Here is a 23393-nt window from a genome sequence, read left to right as displayed (position 1 = left end):
TAGTTTTTGAATTATCGTGCAAAATGTCGAAAAAATACGACTATAGTACGGAACCCTCATTGCGCGAGCCTGACTCGCACTTGGCCGGTTTTTTAATCATTTACATAGTCTTCCACTGTATAATGTGCTTTTAAGAGCATACTTTTAATAGATTTTTTAAACTTGTGTAAAGGCAAGTCTAAAATTGTTTTTGAATGCTTATTGCTATCTGGTACATTTATAATTTTTTCTCCCTTGCTGTGAAATACCCTAGGGATTCATAATCATTGTCAACAAACAGAAAGCAGGTATTTGCATCATCATTCATAAAGTAGGGAAAAGGTAATCTATATAACAAAGAAACCAAAGTCGTATACTACTTACATAAATAACTTATTTATTTATTACTTCTCAGTTTATCCTATCGTTTTCATTAAAATATGTACAATATACAATTATTACGCAAATAAATAATTGCAGATGGGATCACAGATCGTAAGATTCCAATATAACAATGGAATACAATTAAATACATATTACTTATTTAATTTATCTAAATAATTTTAATACATGGACAATTATATTTCAATTATTTTGATGAGTTGTTATAATATATTTTACAAATAGATATATCTACTAACTTACAACTTTTGTCAGTAACTAATTATTATCTCAAGTCGGGTGGCTAGACCTATAATCATGAAATTTGGCAGGTAGGTAGGTCTTATAGCAGACATTAGGGGGGAAATCTGAAAACCGTGTGTTTGTGGGTATATCATACAAAAAAAATTAAATTGTGGTCATGAACTAACAATTAGTATTTTTAATTTTCGAAGTAAGATAACTAGAAATCAAGTGGGGTACCATATGAAAGGGATTCACCTGTGCATTCCAAAATAGATTTTATTTATTTTTATGCATCATAGTTTTTGAATTATCGTGGAAAATGTCGAAAAAATACGACTGTAGTACGGAACCCTCGATGCGCGAGCCTGACTCGCACTTGGCCGGTTATTTTATTGAGTACCTATATCATTTACTACTTTATTAACTGGGCCTTGATTCTTTATGCCATAAGCCACTTAGGTACGTATTAAAAATTGCAGTGAGCGTTCTCTTTAAGCTTGATTCTAAAGGCAGCAGAATTCCACATTTATTAATTTTCTAAGACTCCAAGGGAATTTTCTTAAGAAGCGTGTTTTCATTCGGTAGGAGAAATGCGATTAATCCACCAACTGTAAAAAATAATATATTAACAACATTAGATATTGCAACTTTTCGTGTGTTTGAAGTTGATGAAGTCTTATTGCTAAGATTTTTTTGTTTTTATCATCTTAATTTTTATGGGACTTTAGTTCGACACGGACGCGCCAGCCTCATCGTAGTCTAAATTAAAATCTAAATTACATAATGGAATGCAATTGATATATTATTATCTGAAGAGATAGTAGGTGCAGACCTACTATCTCTGCCTATGCAGAAATATTTCAATAATCGATACCTTCTTTTGACAGTAGATTCAGGGTGATTCGTTAACTTTTTTGTTCAATACTGAATTAAGCCACCAAGCTCATTTGATATTTATTTATTTATAATCCACTAGCTACCCGCCCCGGCTTCGCACGGGTAGTTTATTAAAATTTTGTAGGGATCTCTAATTTTTTGAAAATAAAATATAGCCTATGTAACTCAGGAATAATGTAGCTTTTTAGTGGTGAAAGAATTTTCAAAATCGGTTCATTAGTTCCAGATATTACCTACCCTACAAACAAACTTACAAACTTTACCTCTTTATAGAGTGTAGATTGAAGGTTTTGTATGAAACATTGTTTTCATATCACTCAATGAAGCAGCAATGTAGAGCCAACCAACGAGCTCGGTTTGTATGTGAATTACCAAATGTAAGTCCGCCGAAGGAGTAGAATGCCATTTCACAGTCGTTGACCAGCATGTTCTTGACGACGTTGATGCCCAGGAAGGAGCTGCCTCGACCCACCATCAGGGTCACGCACACCGCCATTGCTCTGAGAACAAAACAATTACTAGTCAAGAATAGTGTACTCGTAGTGCGATACTATACAGCGTGTGGCCAGAACGCTGGCAAAAACTTAGCGCTATCCCACCTAAACGCAATCGAATACCAATAACCATTTGCCTCATTTTGTAGTATTAGTAATTAAGTAGAATTTTATTAAATACAGTTAAAGCAGTTAAAGAAAGTTACCCGTAAATGCCCCTTAAATATAAGGGAAAAATAAGGGAACATAAGGGAAAAATTTATAAAGCAGTCGTTAGACCTGTCGCATTGAATGTTCAGTGTTCAGAATGTTGGGCGGTAAAAGTTACGGATGAAAGACGAGTAAATGCGACTGAAATGCGAATGTTGAGATGGATGTGTGTGATAAGGATGGATAAGATAAGGGATGAATATATAAGGGGAAGTTTGAAAGTAGCGCCAGTGGTAGAAAAGATGAGGGGTAATAGGCTGACATGGTATGGGCATATAATTTGGAGGGAAGAAAGCCATGACTAGAAGAATTTTAAATATGAATTTGAAAGGAAAAAAGAGGAGAGGACGACAAAGAAAAGGTGGATAAATTGCGTGAAAGAGGATATCCATGTACTTAAAAGGGGTGGATAATACGTTGACGGATGACAGAAGTAAATGGAAGAAGAAGACATGTTGTGCCGACCCCACGTAGCGTGGGATAACGTACGGAAGAAGAAGTTTGTAGTACATTTAGCTATTTAATCATTATCATCATGATTTACCCATCATCGGAAGACAGTTAAAAAAATCCCAAAGATACAGTTAAATGGTGTTACAGTACGTACTTTACATAAGTAGGGAAGATGTCGACACTGATAGTCGACAGCATGCCGAAGTTGAGCATGCCGGCCACGAAGATGACCAGGCACACCGCGCTCGCGACCCACGAGTCCGACACGCCCACGGAAATACCTGCTACGCCAGACACCACCTGGAAAACAAGTCGTAATTAAAAAATTAAAAACACGAAAAACAAACTAAAAATCAAGACCGGGAGCCGCAGCAGAAACAGCTGAAAACGGCAAGCGGCGCAAGTATGCCTCTCTTATAGAGAGTTACATTTTTGTGCCGTTTGCCATGGAGACCCTGGGGCCATGGAGTCTTAGTGCTAAAAATTTTTTACGAGACATTTCACCGCGATTAATAGCCTCATCTGGTGACAGAAGGGCTGGCTCATTTTTTGCGCAACGGATCAGCCTGGCTGTCCAGCGCGGAAATACAGCCAGTATTCTTGGCACCATTCCACGCGGTCATGATTTATATAGTAATTAGATAAGGCTAGCTTTAAGTTTTAACTAAAAATTAAAAAATTCACATTTCAAAATAATGACATACAGCCGCCATATTGAATTTTTTCAAAAAAATTATAGCCAGTGTGTGTACGCTAACATTTTTAACCTAAAATTGCGATATTTTTATAAAATATAACAAAGCTTAAATAAATGAGTCAATTTACTCTTAATTTACTTGAAATAAGTATAGTTACTTGTAGCTAGACGTAAGTATATTTTTTTTCTAAATATGTAATTTTTTTGCGATTGACCATTTTATATTTCAAGATTTTAACGTATTACTGTTAATCTGCTAGCCTTTCACGGCCCAACAGTTAAACCGATTTTGATGAAATTTGATACAGATTTAGCATATATCCCGTGGACGGGCATAGGCTACTTTTTGTCCTGGAATATCAAAGAGTTCCCACGGGATTCTTAAAGTCAGGGGATTTTTTTAAACCTACATTCACGCGTACGAAGTCGCGGGCATCATGTAGTATATTTATAATAGTTTAACAAAGGCTTACTTTCTTTATGAGTTCACCAAAGTTAGCCAAAGTCTACCTTTGGTGCTTTGGTGGTTCAATGTACAAATTATGCAAGCTACGAGAAAGTCATTAAAGCTACAGGCATCATCATCATCATCATCAACCGATAGACGTCCACTGCTGGACATAGGTCTCTTGTAGGGACTTTCCACACGCCACGGTCTTGTGCCACCTGAATCCAGCGGCTCCCTGCGACTCGTCTGATGTCGTCCGTCCACCTAGTAGGGGGTCTTCCAACGCTGCGTCTTCCGGTGCAAGGTCGTCATTCCAGCACCTTGGGACCCCAACGTCTATCGGTTGTAAGCTACAGGCTACAGTTCGCTAAACCAGAACAAACGCTTCTAGAAAAAGTAATGCCCCGTCCTTTCCCGTCCCGTCCCGATAAATCTGTGAGGTACCTACCCATAACCTGATTTGATCAATTTGGTTTGGTCAAACTTATTGATCAATCCACACTGTGTGAAACTTACTTGTATGCATATAAACATGTTTTTCCTTCCGACGCAATTGATCACACAACTAAGGACCACGTTGAGAGCAGCGATCGTGATACTGATCACGAACACTGTGATCATCGCGAACTTGTTGAGGCTGCAATCATTAATCTGAAACAAATTACTGATCATTAAATAAAAAGTTGCATACCAACTGCTTATTACACATAGGTAAATAAATAATTGAAAAATTGGCGAATGAAACGGTTTTTTTTTCTTTTCAACTCCTATTCACAAAATCTATGGACATGTTAAACATTATGCTGAGACACCCTGGAAGCCACCACAGATTGCCACGCGGCGATTGATTGCCGCCTTCCAGCGCCTTCCTTCTTTAACGCGGCAATGGTGCTGCTTCCGAGCACAACTAAAATTTAGAATATTTGCATCCTCTTCTTACTAATGTAATATGACAGACACAGTTTGACAGTTTTAAATTTAATTTAGAGCCGTCAAACCTCGTGAGTTTAGCTGCCAGTTGCGAGCGTATGGTTTAAATTCGTAGCGTGCACTAACATTTAGAGTGTTTAAATGTAAAATTCATGTTTTTTAGCAGCCTTTTTAAGCAATATTAAAAAGAAAAAGATGCAGATACTCTAAATTTAGTTTAGAGAAAGACAAGAGAATCGGCGCCACTATCAAATTAAAATAAGCTCGTAACAAGTCCCTTGGTATAATATTTTTCATTATATCCTCTACAATTTTATTCGATGAAAACATGATTGGACAAACTTTCCTCAATAGAAAAAAAATCAGAAATTTGGTCTACTAAAACCTTAGACTTTTGAATTTTTCTCTTATTAGTGACAAAGCTCTAACTTTCACCATAGGACGTTTTTGGCTCACACTCATTTACAAGCAAAACGGCCTAAAACTGTACTGTACTGAAATTGAATCCAAAATCCAAGATTTCGATTACTAAATACAAACCCGAACTCATTTCCAAGCAAACGGACTAAAGCTGGGCTAAAATTGAGTCCAAAGTACCCATTTCAATCAAAATTTCAATAACAGTAAAGTTTCAACAGCTTTTAATCAGTTTTTTTCCTCCTTCCGTAGGTAATATTTTTATTTTATTGCAATTACGTCTTGTTATTCGCCAATTCCGAAGTTACCTGTAGACGTAGGTACCTAGTACCTAGTATACAAGGTCATTCGGAAAGAACCCAAAAGAGATCACAGCTCATCATCATGAATTATTCATGACCAAATATTGCAATAGCAAACAACCCTTAAGGTGACGCATTACGCTCGACCGAAATTGGCGGCGCACGTCGCGTCGGTGTCTTTAACTATTGACCTCATAAGAAAGCTCAGAGTCACTCAGCGGGCGATGGAGAGAGCTATGCTTGGAGTTTCTCTACTGTTTGCTTTTCAGCTGACATTTTATGAGAAGATGTTTCAACTTAGAAATAAATAAACTAATATTAAGTATATATGTCTATTGTTAAATTTTTTTAGAATGTTAACACTCCTAATCTGATTTATTTTTTGCCTAAAGTGGTCATAAATGTAGTGTTAAAATAGGAATATTTCGAGGCTCGCAACTTTATATATCAATATTTTTATGCAATGTTTTATATATCAATAAAACTAGATAATGGCAAATCGAACCGATATAATACTTAGTTTTGAGCGGAAATGTACAAGTGGTAATTTGCCCTCCTACGTTTGTATGAAGAAAGCACCAAACTGCGCCCTCTTAACTGTTCCTTAATATAAAAATGTCAATATCTATCATTCAACAAGTGACTTTGATTGGACCGGATCCGGATTAAAGTCAGTGATATTTTAATTACTTAAAAACGCACATAACTCCGAAAAATTAGAGGTGCGCGCCCGGGATCGAACCCCCGATCTACGATTAGGAGGCGGACGTCCTAAACTCTAAGCTATCACGCTCTGTTAGCTATTTTATTGATACATACTTACATAGCTTTAATCTAATTTTAAAAATAATTAATAAAATTTCCATTCAACCAAAAAAGTGTTGCTTAGTAATTAATTAGGTACGTAAGTTGCATATAAAAATGAACAATGACATAATATAATTCACTATATATCATTATTTATATAGGTATCATGTAAACGGTATTTTGTTGAATTAATTTATTGTTATCTTCTAGAACAAATATGATTACGCCTTTACTCGACATTGATATATTTATGAATGGGTTTATAAAAAGTAAACACAATATTATCATAATCAAGAAACAAATAATATAATATGTGCTAATATAATATTAATAATGTGGAAAACGTAACTGTTGTATACGTGACTAGCTTCTGCTCGCAGCTTCGCCCGCGTGGCCTACAGGAAACAAATGGCATTTTTTTTTTCAGTAACACCACCCTGCACCCTGCACCAGCACCAAATAACAAATATAATTGAAAAATGACGGACTTTCATATAAACTTCCATCCCCCATTTAACCCACTTAGGGGTAGAATTTCGAAAAATCCTTTCTTAGTGGATACCTACTCTTTACAAAGAATAAACCCTCCAAATTTCATGTCTTTAGGACCAGTGGTTTAGGCTGTGCGTTGATATATAATATGTCAGTCAGTCAGTCAGTCAGGACTTTGAATTTATATATATAGATGTAAACAGAGCGGTCGATTGCTAACTGGTTTATTAATTTCATACCTACCTTACATACACTAAACATCTCTTTCCTATAATTTGAAAGTCTTGTTAATTGATTCCGTCGGCGAACACGTGCGCGAGGACTGCTCCTATACCATACGAGCAACTATCTACTGATAACACTAACAGAAGCGCAGCTGGGTCGTAATGTCATAACACTCTGTCGTTTGCTAAAATATTCTTTGTTTATAAACGCGTTTTCGCAATTTATATCTCAGTTCCATGGCGGTTTTTTTTTAGGAAAGAATATAATAGATGTAGTTAGGAAACTATGGGTGTGCCATAGTCCGAATGTTCAACCGGATAGACCGATCCTTCCTTTTCTAAACGATTAAGTTCTCTCTCCACTGCAGTTCGCAATGCTAAAGGTACCGACCGGGCGCGAATGAAAACCGGTTTATTATCTGTGAAATGCAAATGAATTTGTTTCTTACATTCGCCCAACTTATCCGTAAATACCGAAGAATATTCTGTCGTTAACTCGTTTATGAACCGATCGCGATACTCATTATCACTATAATCTTGTGAATATATTATTAATACATAATTCATTTATATAAAGTTAAATTTATATAAGTTTTTGAATAAAATTCACCACACCAGTGCATACATGATCCCTCGCCTAATAAATAGAACCGAAACTAACTAAAGTTAATTTAAAATATAAGTTAAGATCCTATTTCATTTATTAACAAATTGTAACGATCCCCATTTTTGAATTAAATGTAATTTAATAAGTGCTTCTATATTATGTATTGATAAGTAGACGGAATGACACACTTCATTTAAACGTTTTTTTGCTGTGTCTAAAGTGGACTTGTTAAACATTCGATCCCCCCATCCCCCCCCCCCCCCCCCCCAGCTACCCTCACAACGGGCTGTGCGGGCAGCGGCGCGGGAGGCGCGTAGTCTCAACTGCGATGCGTGCGCGAACTAACTCCTTGAAAAGGACCCTGGATGGGTTCGAAACTAGCCGGGCTAACGCCCACTAAACACGTGAGTATAGCCGGGTGTAAGATATGTATAATATGGAAATCACTCACGATAGTTTAAACGCTTAAATCTATAGTAGGTATACCTCAATTGCAGTAGTATTTTTGACTGAGTTCAACATTTCGCAGAACTTGAGGTCATCTTTACCATTCTCTAAGGACTTCATTACACCATCCGTAATGAAAGGTAACCACACTATGAAGGGGTTTAACCTGGGAAAAATTAAAAATAAATATAAAAGGAAAAAGTGACTGACGGCCTGACTGACTGACTGACTGATGTATCAACGCACAGCTCAAACTACTGGACGGATCGGGCTGAAATTTGGCATGCAGATAGCTATTACGACGTAGGCATCTGCTAAGAAAGGATTTTTGAAAATTCAACCCCTAAGGGGTGAAATATGCGTTTGAAATTTGTGTAGTCCACGCGGACGAAGTCGCGAGCACAATCTAGTTAAAAATAAATACACTTCAAATGAAAACTGCCTTTTTCCTTTATCAAACTCAATATTTTAGTTGGTCATGGTGATTAATAAATCACTAAACATTTAAAAAATTGGTCTGTTTTTCCTGGCTATTCTATAAAAGAACTTAACCGATTTTAACAGGTTTTTCGCAGGCAGGCAGAGGTCTGCTGAAGTATTTTTTATATAATATTTCTTCTTCTTTTTTTCGTATCCCAAATTAATCTAACCCTACTTTAAATTACGACCCCCGAATTTTGGCATCATTTGCAAATTAATTGTAATGATAATATTTTTCAATACTTTCATTTGCACGTCAATATCAGTAATTAACAAAATACAACAGACAGACAGACTGACTTAGTTGCACCATACGAGTTCCCTTTTTACAATTTTGCTACGGAAACATGTCTAAAAGACATAACCTGGTAAAACAACAGTAACAAGGAGTTACTTACCCAACATAAACTATAATGAACAATATCGATAGAAGCACTGTGTTCTTTAATAGCGGTGGTTTCATAAGTGGCACTGTCTGAGAGACGATAGATGCCCAGAATCCTTTTGCCGCCTTCCCTGTATCTTCTCCTAGGACTAGCGTGCCCACCTGTTTGACAGAAAAATACATTTTAGACTTTGGAAATCACTGCTGCTCGCATTTATTTGTCTATTTTACTTTTGAGGATTCCTTACGTATCCGAAGAAAGTCAATGGGACCATATTATTAAGACTCTGCTGTCCATCCGTCTGTCTATTCGTCCGTCCGTCCATCCTTCTGTCTGTCAGTGGGCTGTATTTCGTGAACCGTAATAGGTAGGGAGTTGAAATTTTCACAAAATGTGTATTTCTATTGCTATAACAACAAATAATTATAATTTTAAAAATCATAACGGTATTTATTTAATAGGAAGATACAAAAAACAAAAATACCAAACTTATTCTAGAACATAAAAATTACAATGATTTTAAAATGACCGCTATGTTATTTCTTGTACGATGGTACGGAACCCTTTGTGTGCGAGTCCAAATCGCACTTGACCAATTTTTCAAACGAAAGTTAGTTAAAAACTTTATTGAGAAGTTCCAGTTAAAACAACGGGCATAAGTCAATAATATAAATTAATAATAGAATAGGACCAAGAATTCAACCTTGTAGTATTCAAACATTTTTAGACAAAATCGATACATACATTATTAATAATACAGATGGCTCGATAGCATTAACCTTTTTGAATTTTATGTTTTTAGAGCCGGGCATTTTTAGGAACAGGTACTAAAATGATCACGGAGAAATACAAGAAAAACAGTTTTTTAATATACTTATTTTAAAATGAGTCTAGTAATAAAGATCCAAGCGCATTTTTTCGCTTGAAGTTTTTGTCAGAATTGCAAATGAGATAGTGACGTCACATTACCGAGCAGAGTCACATTACACTAGCGGCACGCTATGATGGCCGGTTTGACACATTACAATAGTGATGTGGAATGTCAATTTATTCTCGAACAAAAAACAATTAAGTTTTGTTTTTGTACCTGATTAAATAGGTTTAATAAAACAAAAATGTATATGTTTATTTAATTTATTTGAACGAACTGAATATTTGAACGAAAATGAATATACATACTTTATATGCACACAAGAAACATATGAATACAAAAGATACCGAAAAAGGTGCCACAAAAGGCCATAATTAATCAGATTCGTCCATACTACTATTTTCACTGTCGTCACTGCTATCATCACATACATTAATAATTATATGTTCGTTTTCTATAATATTATCTATTTTCACATCTCTTTCATAATCTTCCCTTATTAATTTAACAGTTCTATTCACAACCTTTTCCCAGTCTCCTTTAGTCACATGTTCACAAGCTTCTTCTAATAATTTTAGCATTTTTTTTGTGGTAAATGGGGGTTCTGTATTGTGTCTTGCAGCATATCCCTTAATTTGAGCCCACACCAACTCAATCGCATTATACTCACAATGGTAAGGCGGTAACCGTATAACTCTGTGCCCATGTTCTAATGCTATTTCGTCAATGACGTATCGGATCTTGGTTGGTTTGTTTTCTTTTAAAAGACGTACTAATTCCGCTTTTAACATATTCATGTTGCATCTACGCCATTTTTACGAAGCCATGCGACGATATCAGCTTTCTTTTGGGATTGGGCAGGTGGCTTGTCAATTTGCATCGAGTGGTATGGGGCGTTGTCCATAATTATAATAGATGGTTCAGGGAGGCTACACAACATTGAGGTAAACCATTCAGTAAACTTTTCTCCATTCATGTCTTCATGATAGTCTCCAGTGGTTTTTGACGCAAAAGCCATGAGAGAACCTTCGACAAACCCGTTGATGGTTCCGGCGTGACAAATTATAAGTCGCGATCCTTTTCCTACAGGAACTTTGGAAGTAGATGCTGCTGTGTCATCGTTCCAAGAACGGCCTACAGTATGGTTAGCATTAAGCCATGTTTCATCCAAGAACACAACATTTTGCCAATTTTTGATTTCTTTCACTTGCCGTAAAAAAGTATACCTTGCCATCGCTATATCAAATCTTTCCATCAATATTTTGCGTTTGTTACATTTTTTGTATCGAAATCCAATGGTCTTCAAAATCTTCGTTAAAGAACTTTCCCCACCGAAGAATAATCCAGCTTCCTTCAGTGAATGCACCAACTTTTTTCTTGTTGGATACTCCTTCTGTAAATAGTAGCCGTAAACATGTCTTCGGATAGCATCGGCATCAAAGCTATCGATGCCTACGACTGGTTTTGCTCGTTTTCTCTTTTTTGGTGTGTGAAGTTATTTTCTTCTGTGCCAGTCTCGCCATATTTTTTTTTAGTTATCCGTCTAACAGTTCGTTGTCCAATATTAAGCGCATCAGCTACGCGTTCAACCACTGACGTTATAGGTAAAATTGGCCCTCCATTTTGAGCTTCACGATCGAAATAGTTACGAAGGCGTATTAGGAACTCACGTGTCTGACTATTTAGAACAGTTCTCTGCGTACGTTCGGTCATATCGACGAAATCCACAACAAAGGGCTTGAACAGAGTCCAAATTAACGAGCAAGGGTCAACAGTAATGCAGTATCAATATTTGAAATCCAAAGCCAGGTCAAAACTATATCACAATCGCATTGCACTGACAGTTTATACTTTTCGAAGCAACGTCAATTCGAAACTGCTTTGTTTTGCATTGAGCATTGACGCGAGTTTGCCGGAGGTAGTAGTTGTGCTAGCCAGCGATCCTATGTGACGATCGTATTAGATTCCATTTTTAAAAATTTATTGATATTTTTTTGCGATTTCAGAGGTTTGTCCACATAGTGAAAATTGTTCATATTCACAAGTACATTCACCCCTTAAATGGTGCAAACTGATTTTTCTACACTTGTATACATTTAAGAAATCAATTTAATAAATAAATTTTGAGTCCTAAACCTAAAACTACATTCGATAAAATTTATGAATCTCTGCACATCACTATCGTCAATAAAGTAATACAATTATTTCCTTCAAAGTCGTTATCAATTAATACGGAACTTCATGAGCGGACAAACGTCAAACCGGCCATCATAGCGTGCCGCTAGTTTAATTAGGTACGCCTCAAAAGCTAAATAAATCATCAAAAACCACGGGTGCTCTTTTATTTATCAGAAACCGGTTCTAAATACGTCACGATCATTAGTAATATAGTGCAAAGAGTGCACTGTAATTATATATATATATCACTGGGTGCATTGTAACATTATCTGCTGTAAATTAAGATACCTACGCTGAACCAAAAGATACGCTGTTTTTCTTTTTTTTTAGTTCCCTGCAGGTCTACACAAACAGAATAATGGCATTCCCTACTCAAAAACATGTCGTACCTACACTTAGTATGTGTATAGATATATGTACATGTGTATAAATATATTATGTGATACCCTATATGTATTTTTTTTAACATTTTCGTTGTCGGGTCGTGACACTAGGGCTCTGCCTGAAAATCAGCGCTGCAGTAGTCAAATACTGCAGGATCATGCTGAGGCAGTAGCCTTTTCAGCTCAAACAAGAGATCATTTTAGTTTTTAGTACTCGTAGTTTTAAGTTTACCTAGTTTTTATTTTTTTTTTATTTGTAAATTTGTTTTTTTAATTTTGCTTTTTTTCTGTTTTTCTTGTTTTGTGAGCTGAATAAACTTTTATTTATTTATTTATTTTTCATTAAGTATTATCCTTTGACATTTTCATTTTTGATAAAGATTTTATTATTAGAACTAGTATGTCACCTAAGTATTAAAATGTGGCAGATGGTGACATGTAGGTGCATACTTACATTTAGGTGAATTAGTCAATCTACAAGATAGTATAGATATTATAATGTAACATTTTAACACACCAGCGTTCTCCATTGAAAATACCGAACAAATTTAAATAAAAATTTGGTTTAAATAAGACCTGTGTCTACCTAGCAGTGGATGCATGCAGGCTGATGGATAGATATATAAAGTTATAAAGAAAGACAATACAAATCTACTTACTTTATACTCATCAGCGCTCTTCCCCGAATTGATCACAAAGAATCCTTTCAGTACCTCCATGGCCTTATAGTCTTCTCCAATGCTAAGCAAGTACCTCGGACTCTCATACGATATGTACACCCCGATCGCCCCGATGGCGCAGGGCATGGCGAAGATTATGTTCAGGAGACGCCATGGAGTGAATGTGATGCCCAACAGTGGGATGTCGTATGAGAAACTCAGTTGTAAAACAGGGATGCTTAGTACTGAAACAAAATATTATACGATAGGTATAAAATATTGTTGTCTGTAAATCTAAATATATAAAAGGAAAAGGTCCCTGACTGACTGATTGACTGATCTATCAACGCACAGCTCAAACTACTGGATGGATCGGGCTGAAATTTGGCATGCAGATAGCTATTATGACGTAGGCATCCACTAAGAAAAGATTTTTGAAAATTCAAACCCTAAGGCGGTGGAATAGGGGTTTGAAATTTGTGTTGTCCACGCGGACGAAGTCACGAGCATAAGCTAGTTAAAGATAAAAATAATCCCGGTGAATCTATCTTTTAAGTAATAAGAACTTAGCCAGTAAGTGACATGAACAGATTGAAAGTTTTTATGTAAATAAACTTTTGCAAATTGCTTTTGAAACATAACATCGATGCTTTCGATCGTGCCAAGTAGACTTACCAGCAAGAAATTAGACAGTGGCTCAATTCCACCAGTCTTCTAAAGACAGCCAATAGATAATAAACTAAAAATAAAGAATAAAAGTTTACCAGCCATCACTCCAGAAGCTGCTAGATATATCGTAGATGTTGATGCCACTAATATAGATCTTCGGTTTTGTGGCGTGCATTCACTTAATAGAGTGACTGCCAATGCATAGGTCCCTGAAACCCTATAAAGAAAAATTAAAAATATAATAAATTATATTGTACTAGCATTGTATTGTATTGTATTATATTATGCTCGCGACTTCGTCCGCGTGGACTGCAAAATTTCAAAACCCTATTTCACCCCCTTAGGAGTTGAATTTTCAAAAATCCTTTCTTAGCGGATGCCTATGTCATAATAGCTATCTGCATGCCAAATTTCAGCCCGATCCGTCCAGTGGTTTGAGCTGTACGTTGATAGATCAGTCAGTCAGTCAGTCAGTCATTCAGTCAGTCAGTCAGTCAGTCACCTTTTCCTTTTATATATATAGATATATAAATATAATAAATTAAATGGTAAATTAAAACTACCTGACTATTCATAAGCACTTTTAAAAAGTTTACATGAATAAAAAAATCATTCTATTCTATTCATTCTCTTCTAATAACTAATTCTAGTACATGGTTATTATAGACTGAGCCGAGGAGTCAAAGCGGTCAAGACGTTGAGATGACTGAAATCTGAACATTTTTTAAAATTCATTATAGGCGTGCGCCTATAATGAATTTGACCACGCTTGACCACGATCGCACCTGATGGGAAGTGATGATGTGGCCTAAGATGAGACGCGTTTGCATAGAAGGTGCCTATTCACTCTTGTTTTAAAGATACCCGGATTATAATTGGCAGGAAACACTGATCTAGGAAGAGTATTCCAGACCCTAGCCATACGTATAAGGAAAGATGACGGAAAGCGTTTCGTACGCGAAGATGGAATGTTGACGACATAGGGGTGGAAACTCACCCGGTAACATAAAGAAACTGACTGAAAGACATAGGTATACAGCGTGTAACCAGAACGCTAGCAAAAAATTAGCGTTATTGTTTCGCAATAAAGAAAATTGAATTGAATTGTTATGCTACCTAAACACAATCCAATACCAATAACCATTTGCCTCATTTTGTTGTTTTAGTGATTTAGTATTTTTCAAACTCGCAATGTATATCGTGCAAAACTCGGGTCAATGCCCTGCTAACGACGCGGCATTGACTCCAAGTAGCCTACTACGCAACGTTCGTTGACCTGATTTTTAGATTTGAACTGTTACACCACAAGGCCAAACATGTGTTACCTCAACCGACGAAATATTGAATCGGTACCGTACCTATCCTCATTGCTTTAAATATTATAGGCACATAGGTCTATGATCTATCTATAAATTATAAAAGTGAATTTCACACAGCGCAACGCGATGCATCGACTAAGCTAGTTTAGCTTAGGTACTTATGGGTGCGTTGTTAATAGCTGTAACATCCATATTTTAGTGTGATATAAGTGTGGTTTTGTGTGCATCACGTGACACTGGACGGGTGCATATGTAATGATGTTACCGTTTGTACCTACTTTTTTTTTTTTTTTAATTCACATACAAGTTAGCCCTTGACTGCAATCTCACCTGATGGTAAGTGATGATGCAGTCTAAGATGATAGCGGGCTAACCTGGAAGGGGTATGACAGTTTTTAGTAAACCCATACCCCTTTGGTTTCTACACGGCATCGTACCGGAACGCTAAATCGCTTTGCGGCACGGCTTTGCCGGTAGGGTGGTAACTAGCCACGGCCGAAGCCTCCCACCAGACCAGACCAGAAATTTAGAAATTATAAAATTCCAAACCCCTGCCAGGAATCGAACCCAGGACCTCCCACTAATAAGACCACAGCGCTCACCACTGCGCCAGGGAGGTTGTATTTGTATGGTAGTTTACGCACTACATCCAACTTCCGTCACCCGATTTCTCAAATAGATTTAAACTAGTAACTCACGCTGCTGAAGACAAAAATTTGAGGACGCTAAACACGATCCAGTCGGGAGACAGCGCAGAGGCGCCACCGGCGAGGAAGGCGAGGATCATGCACAGCGCCAGGATCTTCCTGCGCCCCTTCGTGTCCGCTAGATAGCCCCAGAAGTGGGACGTGGCTATTATACCTGTAATACAAAAAATCATCGTCATCCTCGTGTCCATCACCAGTCTCGCAAATAGCTAATGCGCGTGGCCGCCATTTTAGTGACGTCAGCACTAGACTGAAGTTTCGAGCTGATGGTATATTTTTATTTCGGCTGACGTCAAAATGACGTCATTTTGATGTCAATGAGACATGGTTCCAGCGCAATAGCAATTTTCGGGACTATATACTACCGAGCACGCGCGGGTACTCTCCAAGTGCGGATTCAGAAGAAGTCAGACTTCACACACCTTTGTTGAGAACATAATGGCGTGTTCAGGCATGCAGGTCTCCTCACAACGTCTGTGATAATTAATATTTATATTGCTTAGATTACAACGCATAGGTATATAACTTTGGAAAGTTAGAAGCTCTTGGACTGTAGAAATAAAAAAAATAAAAAAAATTAAAAAAAAAGATTCCGACGAATTGAGAACCTCCTCCTTTTTTTGAAGTCGGTTAATGATGTGATATTTTGTACAATGGTAGCTTATGGGGCTAGAATTCATTATGAAAGAGAATATTAAAAAAAAAATAGAATTTCCGCTATTTTTAAAATACAACTTGTATCCAAATAAAAATAAATAAATAAAAAGAGTTTTGATAACTACCAACATTGGTAAGAATCTCGATGTTCAACAAAATTTCTCAATAAAGAAACTTGATTTTCGTCTTAATACATAATATAAAGTTTGTCCAAAGTTATAAATAGATTCATCTTGGTATGCAAAAAGATTGCCAATTGAAAAGGTTAAAGTTTAAGAATGCGATGTAGACATACTATTAACAATAATTAATGTGCGTATCATGATGTACTTATCACAATAAAGCTTAGTTAATTGGAATTAATTGTTTAGTTACAACGCAGAACATGTGGAACCAACTCCCATCGGCGGTATTCCCACTAGATTACAACATGGGGTTTATTACAACATGGGGTTATTCAAGGGGCGGACCAACAAATTCCTAAAAAGCCGGCAACGCATTGGCGGTTCCTCTGGTGCTGCAAATGTTCATGGGCGGCGGTAATCCTAATCACTTAACATCAGGTGGTCGCCTGCTCGTTTGCTCGCTATCTCTATTTAAAAAACGTTGTTTGGTTCTCTTTTGAATATTAAGAGCGCGCAGTTCGGTGCTTTCTTCATACAAACGTAGGAGGGTAGTTACTACATTATTTGAAAGGAGATGGCCACTCCCCAATACATCGGTTGCCCCAGAAAAAAAAAGTTTATGCGTCACGATGAAACTTTTATCTTTATGTTGGTTTTCCTGTGTAAATCCATATTCATCCATACTAATATTATAGATGCAAAAGTGTTTCTGTCTGTTTGTCTGTCCGTCTGTCTGTCTGTCTGTCTGCTAGCTTTTCACGGTCCATCCGTTCAACCGATTTTGACGAAATTTGGTATGATGCCCGCCATTTCGTCCGCGTGGATTTAGGTTTTTGAAAATCCCGTGGGAACTCTTTGATTTTCCGGGATAAAAAGTAGCCTATGTCCTTTCCCGGGATACAAACTATCGCTGTACCAAATTTCGTCAAAATCGGTTGAACGGATGGGCCGTGAAAGGCTAGCAGAGAGACAGACAGACGGACAGACAGACAGACACACTTTCGCATTTATAATATTAGTATGGATTTAAGACGTGTGTAGGTACGTGACGTGTAGGTAACTAAATAAGCATTAGCTTAGATATAATAAATACATTAGCTTTATGATGCCGAAAACGACGTTTAAATTTTTCTATAACATTTGTAATAGGTAGCATAAAGATAATGTATAAATTAAATAAAATTAAAATTAGGGAACTGGCGAAAAAAACGGTAGGTACCTAGGTATAAATAATTTAACTTCTGATAGAAATCCTAGTCTTTGTTTAATCCGGACGTTTCTGGCTCACTGAATATTAATCTATCTAAACTCATTTAGTAGGTACGCGACAGGTCAAGATGGCAATCGGGGCATGAGGCGGGGGGACGCCCCGCACACCCGCACGTCGCCGGCGCTATCTTGCATTGCGGGGTGTCCAGACCCTGATTGCCATCTCGACCTGTCGCGTATTATACCTACAGTAGGTAGGTACGCGGCCAAAAGTGATGAACATCGACCTTTAGAAGAAGATAGCAGATTTGTAGAGCACGCTGTCTCGGTCCGACCGACAAAACGTCATATGAGTGACAGAGACAACGCTCTACAAAGATGAAATGTCATTCTAAAGGCCGATGTTCACCACTTTCGGCCGCGTACTGTACTGAGCAGTAGTACTAACTTGAACTCATTAGCGAGCAAAACGAAAGAATGATGGGTCAATTTGGCCGGCATCTCCAATAGCTCATACAAGTCCCGCAAATTGCTACTGCGCGTGACCGCCATTTTAGTGACATCAGCACTAGACTGAAGTTTCAAGCTGATGGTATATTTTTTTACTTCGGCTGATGTCAAAATGACGTTATTTGCAGCGCAATAGCAATTTGGGGGACTACGCGCTGGCACTTGGCAGGCACATATGCGACTGACATGACTTCGACAAGGCGTACCTCACCTAGGTCACAGAATGTAACACAACAACATATTGTGTTTGTTTTTGTGTTCGGTACTAATTTTGCAACCGAGCTACATAATATTATATGAAACTTTAATAAACATAATTTTAACTCGTCATGCCTTACCAAATAGATAGAGCCTCAATAGCTCAACGGGTAAAGGAGTGGACTGAAAACCGAAAGGTCGCCGGTTCAAACCCCACCCGTTGCACTATTGTCGTACCTACTCCTAGCACAAGCCTGACGCTTCGTTGGAGAGGAAAGGGGAATATTAGTCATTTAAAATGGCTAATATTCTTTAAAAAAAAAAAAAAATGTAACAAGTACTAACGTAATACGTACCTATATGGTACAAATAATGGACATACTTACCTAAAAGTGGCATGCCAGCCATGAGTCCCTGCTGGAAGACGGTAGTGTTGAGCTCGCATGCACTGGCAGGCACCAGGTATGCCACTGACATGATCTCAAACGCCATGCCAGTGATCAGGCTGATGTTCACCAACATCGCCAGGAAGTTGAACTTCCCGAAACCTGTGGACAAAAGTAAAGAAAAGAACTATGATGCATAAAAAAAAAAAAAAAAAAAAATCGTCTTAGAATGTACAGGTGAAGCCCTTTCATATAATACTCCACTATGGTATAGTTACAGTGGCGTGCAAGTCATAGAGGCATTAATACACTGCTTACCCCAGTTGTAATAGCTCAATGCATATTTTTCATTATGACCTGCCAGTAAACAGGTTCCTACCTAACTAATGCCTACCCTGGCTCCAAACCCTATGCACGCCACTGTATAGTTATTTAACTTCGAAAATTGAAAATATCAATTATTATTTCAAGACCACAATTTTTTTTTTTTTTTTAATTTTTATAGGTATACGCTTGACCACAATCACACCTGATGGGAAGTGATGATGTGGCCTAAGATGGGACGCGTTTACCTAGAAGATGCCTATTCACTCTTGTTTTAAAGTTACCCGGGTTGTAATTGGTAGGAAACACATATCGCGGAAGAGTATTCCAAACCTTAGCCATACGTATGAGGAATGATGACGCAAAACGTTTCGTGCGTGTGTGATGTAACCACAAATTCACGGTTTTCAGATTTTTCGCCTAATGTCTGCTATAAGACCTACCTACCTGCCAAATTTCATGATTCTAGGTCAACGGGAAGTACCCTGTAGGTTTTTTGACAGACCGACAGACAGACAACAAAGTGATCCTATAAGGCTTCCGTTTTTCCTTTTGGGGTACGGAACCATAAAAATGCTTAAATGACAGGATTCTTTTGAAAATCCTAAGCTACGAGTATTTCGATATCCTATGTTTTTCATCATCATCACCCAATAGACGTCCACTGCTGGACATAGGTCTCTTGTAGGGACTTCCACACGCCACGGTCTTGCGCCGCCTGAATCCAGCGGCTCCCTGCGACTTGTCTGATGTCGTCCGTTAACCTAGTGAGGGTCTTCCAACGCTGCGTCTTCCAGTGCGAGGTCGCCATTCCAGCACCTTGGGGCCCCAACGTCTGTCGGTTGTACGAACTATGTGCCCTGCCCATTGCCACGTCAGCTTCGCAACCCGTTGAGCTATGTCGGTTACTCTAGTTCTCCTCAGTGCTTGAAGACCAAAGTCTTCGAACAGTGCGTGTTGCCACTTGCCAGTGATGGCAACATACATATGGATCCGAGACATGGTCGCTAACTATGGGCCTCATAAGAAAGCTCAGAGTCACTCAGCGGGCGATGGAGAGAGCTATCCTTGGAGTTTCTCTACGTGATCAAATCAGAAATGAGGAGATCCTGTATTTTTACTCTGTCGTTATTGTTTCGAGGCTCGAATTTCATCAACGTGTTAGTGAGTTGAAACATTTCATACTAACACAACTGGTATCCATCGACCGACCGGTTTGAATTTCTTTTCACAGATTCTTGCCATCTTTTAACGACAATCTATACTATATTAATATATATTATAAATGCGAAAGTGTGTTTGTTTGTTTGTTTGTCCTTTCTTCACACCTCAACTAAGCAACCAGCCAACAAATCAATCAGTACCCTTATTATAAATGCGAAAGTGTGTTTGTTGGTTTGTTGGTTTGTCATTCAATCATGTCGCAACGGTGCAACGGATTGACGTGATTTTTTGCATGGGTATAGATAAAGACCTGGAGAGTGACATAGGCTACTTTTTATCCCGGAAAATCAAAGGATTTTTTAAAAACCTAATTCCATGCGGACGAAGTCGCGGGCATCAGCTAGTAAACCAATAAACCAACAAACAAAACACTTTCACTTTTATAACCCATCCGGTTACACACTTAAGTCGACGTTGCTTACCCTGTGTAATCCATTCGATTGCGTTGACGCAACGAGATACATCAACTATAATTTCTATCTATTATTTTTGAAATAATATTTTCAAAAACTGCATTGAGTTTCACAATCCATACTAGTCCATACTATAGTATTATAAATGTGAAAGTGTGTCTCTCTGTCTGTCTGCTAGCTTTTCATGGCTCAACAATTCAACTGATTTGGATAAAATTTGGTACACAGTTAGCTTACATCCCGGGGAAGGACATAGGTACTTTCTATCCCGGAAAATTAACGAGTTGTCACGGGATTTTTGAAAACCTAAATCCACGCGGACGAAGTCGCGGGCATCATCTAGTTATTTTAAGAGCAAACCCGCAGCTACTGAAACTTTTATTTACTTACATTAATAAAATAATTTTTTTACTCACCAGTCATATTCAAAGCCTCCTCGAAAGTCGTAGTAGTTTTGGCGACCATGTTTTTAAATTAAAAGTTCGACACGTCACTATTCAAATCAAAACCGAACCACAAACTTCGTATTCAAAACAGTTTAACTTCCTTGGTATTTAATAAATGTCACTATAAAACCACACATTGTGTTCAAATAAATTAAAACTTATTTAATTAATAAATTAAATTTATTTTTTGTTACGATAGAACACCGTTCGACAGTGAAGATGTTGCAAAACTGTCTTGTTAATAAATTCCGGGGCTATATTAATAGCGTTCGTCTGATATTGGTATCAGAGGTTGCTTTAATGCCAAACTATTAAGTAACTAAAGGGTTCTTCACAAACTTAATATTATTATTTATTACGTATTCGACACACAAAGCGCATCTGCAACTCCACATACGTGTACACAATTTGCAAACAAGAATTCAGTGCTGGTTCTATAACCACTCCCGCATCCTATAGGCTTTATATGGTTGTATAGGTATTAGGTACAGCTCACCAACGCACGGCCGTAGCTCAGGGGGAGATTATGGGGATTGCCCCATATTGAAAAAGATGGGTTCCCAACGAGTCACACCCAATCGTGTAACAGTGTGACTCGTTGGGAATCACAATGGATAAAAAAATTGCAACCAGTAACGGTGTGACTCGATGGGGGAAAAATTTCGATGAGCTCCCAACGAGTAACACTGTGACACGATTGAGTGTGACTCGTTGGGAACCCATTTTTAAACCTTTAGTCGAGTGCGAGTCGGACTCGCTCACGAATGGTCCTGTACCATCGTACAAGAAATCTCAAACCAGTAATTATAAAAATTTATAGCTCCAACAGGTACAACACTACAAGTTAGTGATGAACAGCGCCATCTATGAAGTATTTACTGAAAAATATTATTTGGTCGGGAACACGAATTTTTTTGTAAAGTAACCACAAATTTACGGTTTTCAGATTTTTTCCTTTACTTGTGCTATAAGACATTACTACCTGCCAAATCCCATGATTATAATAATATATGTTGAATGTTTATGTGTACGGGAAGTTATTACTAAATTAACTGTTTACATGCATTATGTCACTTAAAATTAAGTTAAAGTTTAGTTAACTACTTAACATTCTCTGTGTTAACAACTTAATGCGTGTAACATTTAGCTTTAGGGTAACATAGGTAAACTAGTTCGGATCGCTCCTTTATCCTGCACTGTCTCTGACTAGACGGCATCGTCGAACCTCTATAATAATATGTATTATCATAGGTATTATCCTTACCACTGCTGCCCTAACTTAAATTTAAATCTAGCTACGGCCCTGCATCAATGTTGATAGGATTCGAGCGTTGGTTCAGCGTTCAAGAAAAAGGAACCTGAACTGGCTTGTTTTAAAGCTCAAGTTTGTGTACACGTCTACAGCCAGCGCTCCAAGCGGAAACGTCGCGAAATTAAAATCGGTGGTATTGAATTTTTGACTTTAAATCCTAAACTTTAGGTCCATTTTACTTTGACGTTATTGTGTTACGCACGAAAATTATCAACGGTTGTGAGATGTGAAGTCTGCAAGATTCGACTCTCGAATACTATCAACGATTATGAGATGTGAAGAAGATTCGGCCCCGTGCAGACCGAACGCAGCGAACAGGCGGTGAGTAGAGCATAGACTATAGAGTCGTAGCGAGGCGAGTGGCGACGAGTAGAGCCTTGGCGCACCTCTATGGCGCGCCTAGCCTAGCGCCTAGCGGCACGCGCGGTGATATGGACGAGAGTTGACTGACCCGTAGGGCGATTTCGTAAAACCTGCATCTATCATTATTACAATCTCAATTTTTAGGGTTCCGTAGCCAAATGGCAAAGAACGGAATTATAGATTCCTCATGTCTGTCTGTCTGTCCGTCCGTATGACACAGCCACTTTTTTCCGAAACTATAAGAACTATACTCTACCCTAAGGTTGCCTGAAAGAGATCGCTATTTTAGCGATAGGCCTGCCGCCTATTGTACATGCTATCCTTGTTATATGTCCATTGTTTATGTTTTGGTGTACAATAAAGCATATTTTACTTTACTTTACTTTATACTGTTGAAACTTGGTAAGTAGATGTATTCTGTGAGCCGCATTAAGATTTTCACACAAAAATAGAAAAAAAACAATTAATTTTGGGGGTCGCCATACTTAGCTAACTGAAACTCAAATATTTTTTTTCATCAAACCCATACGTGTGGGGTATCCA

At 37.8% G+C, this 23393-nt stretch overlaps 1 protein-coding gene across 1 annotated transcript; it reads right to left on the bottom strand.

The window, feature by feature from the left end:
• Window positions 1-341: 341 nt before the first annotated feature.
• LOC117986180 (putative transporter svop-1) lies at window positions 342-21555 on the bottom strand. Its single transcript, XM_034973021.2, has 11 exons — window positions 21146-21555; window positions 18769-18930; window positions 15675-15837; window positions 13753-13874; window positions 12989-13233; window positions 8910-9058; window positions 8071-8197; window positions 4322-4456; window positions 2815-2960; window positions 1876-2003; window positions 342-1214 (listed from the first exon to the last, which is right to left on the bottom strand). The coding sequence occupies exons 1-11, from the start codon at window positions 21192-21194 to the stop codon at window positions 1144-1146; spliced, it is 1497 nt and encodes a 498-aa protein (XP_034828912.1). The 5' UTR covers window positions 21195-21555; the 3' UTR covers window positions 342-1143.
• Window positions 21556-23393: the final 1838 nt, after the last annotated feature.

The sequence above is a fragment of the Maniola hyperantus genome, chromosome 10, assembly GCF_902806685.2.
Source record: "Maniola hyperantus chromosome 10, iAphHyp1.2, whole genome shotgun sequence".
NCBI lineage: Eukaryota > Metazoa > Arthropoda > Insecta > Lepidoptera > Nymphalidae > Maniola > Maniola hyperantus.
Note: the sequence above shows the minus strand (reverse complement) of the source record. Positions and strands in the feature narration are given on the sequence as shown.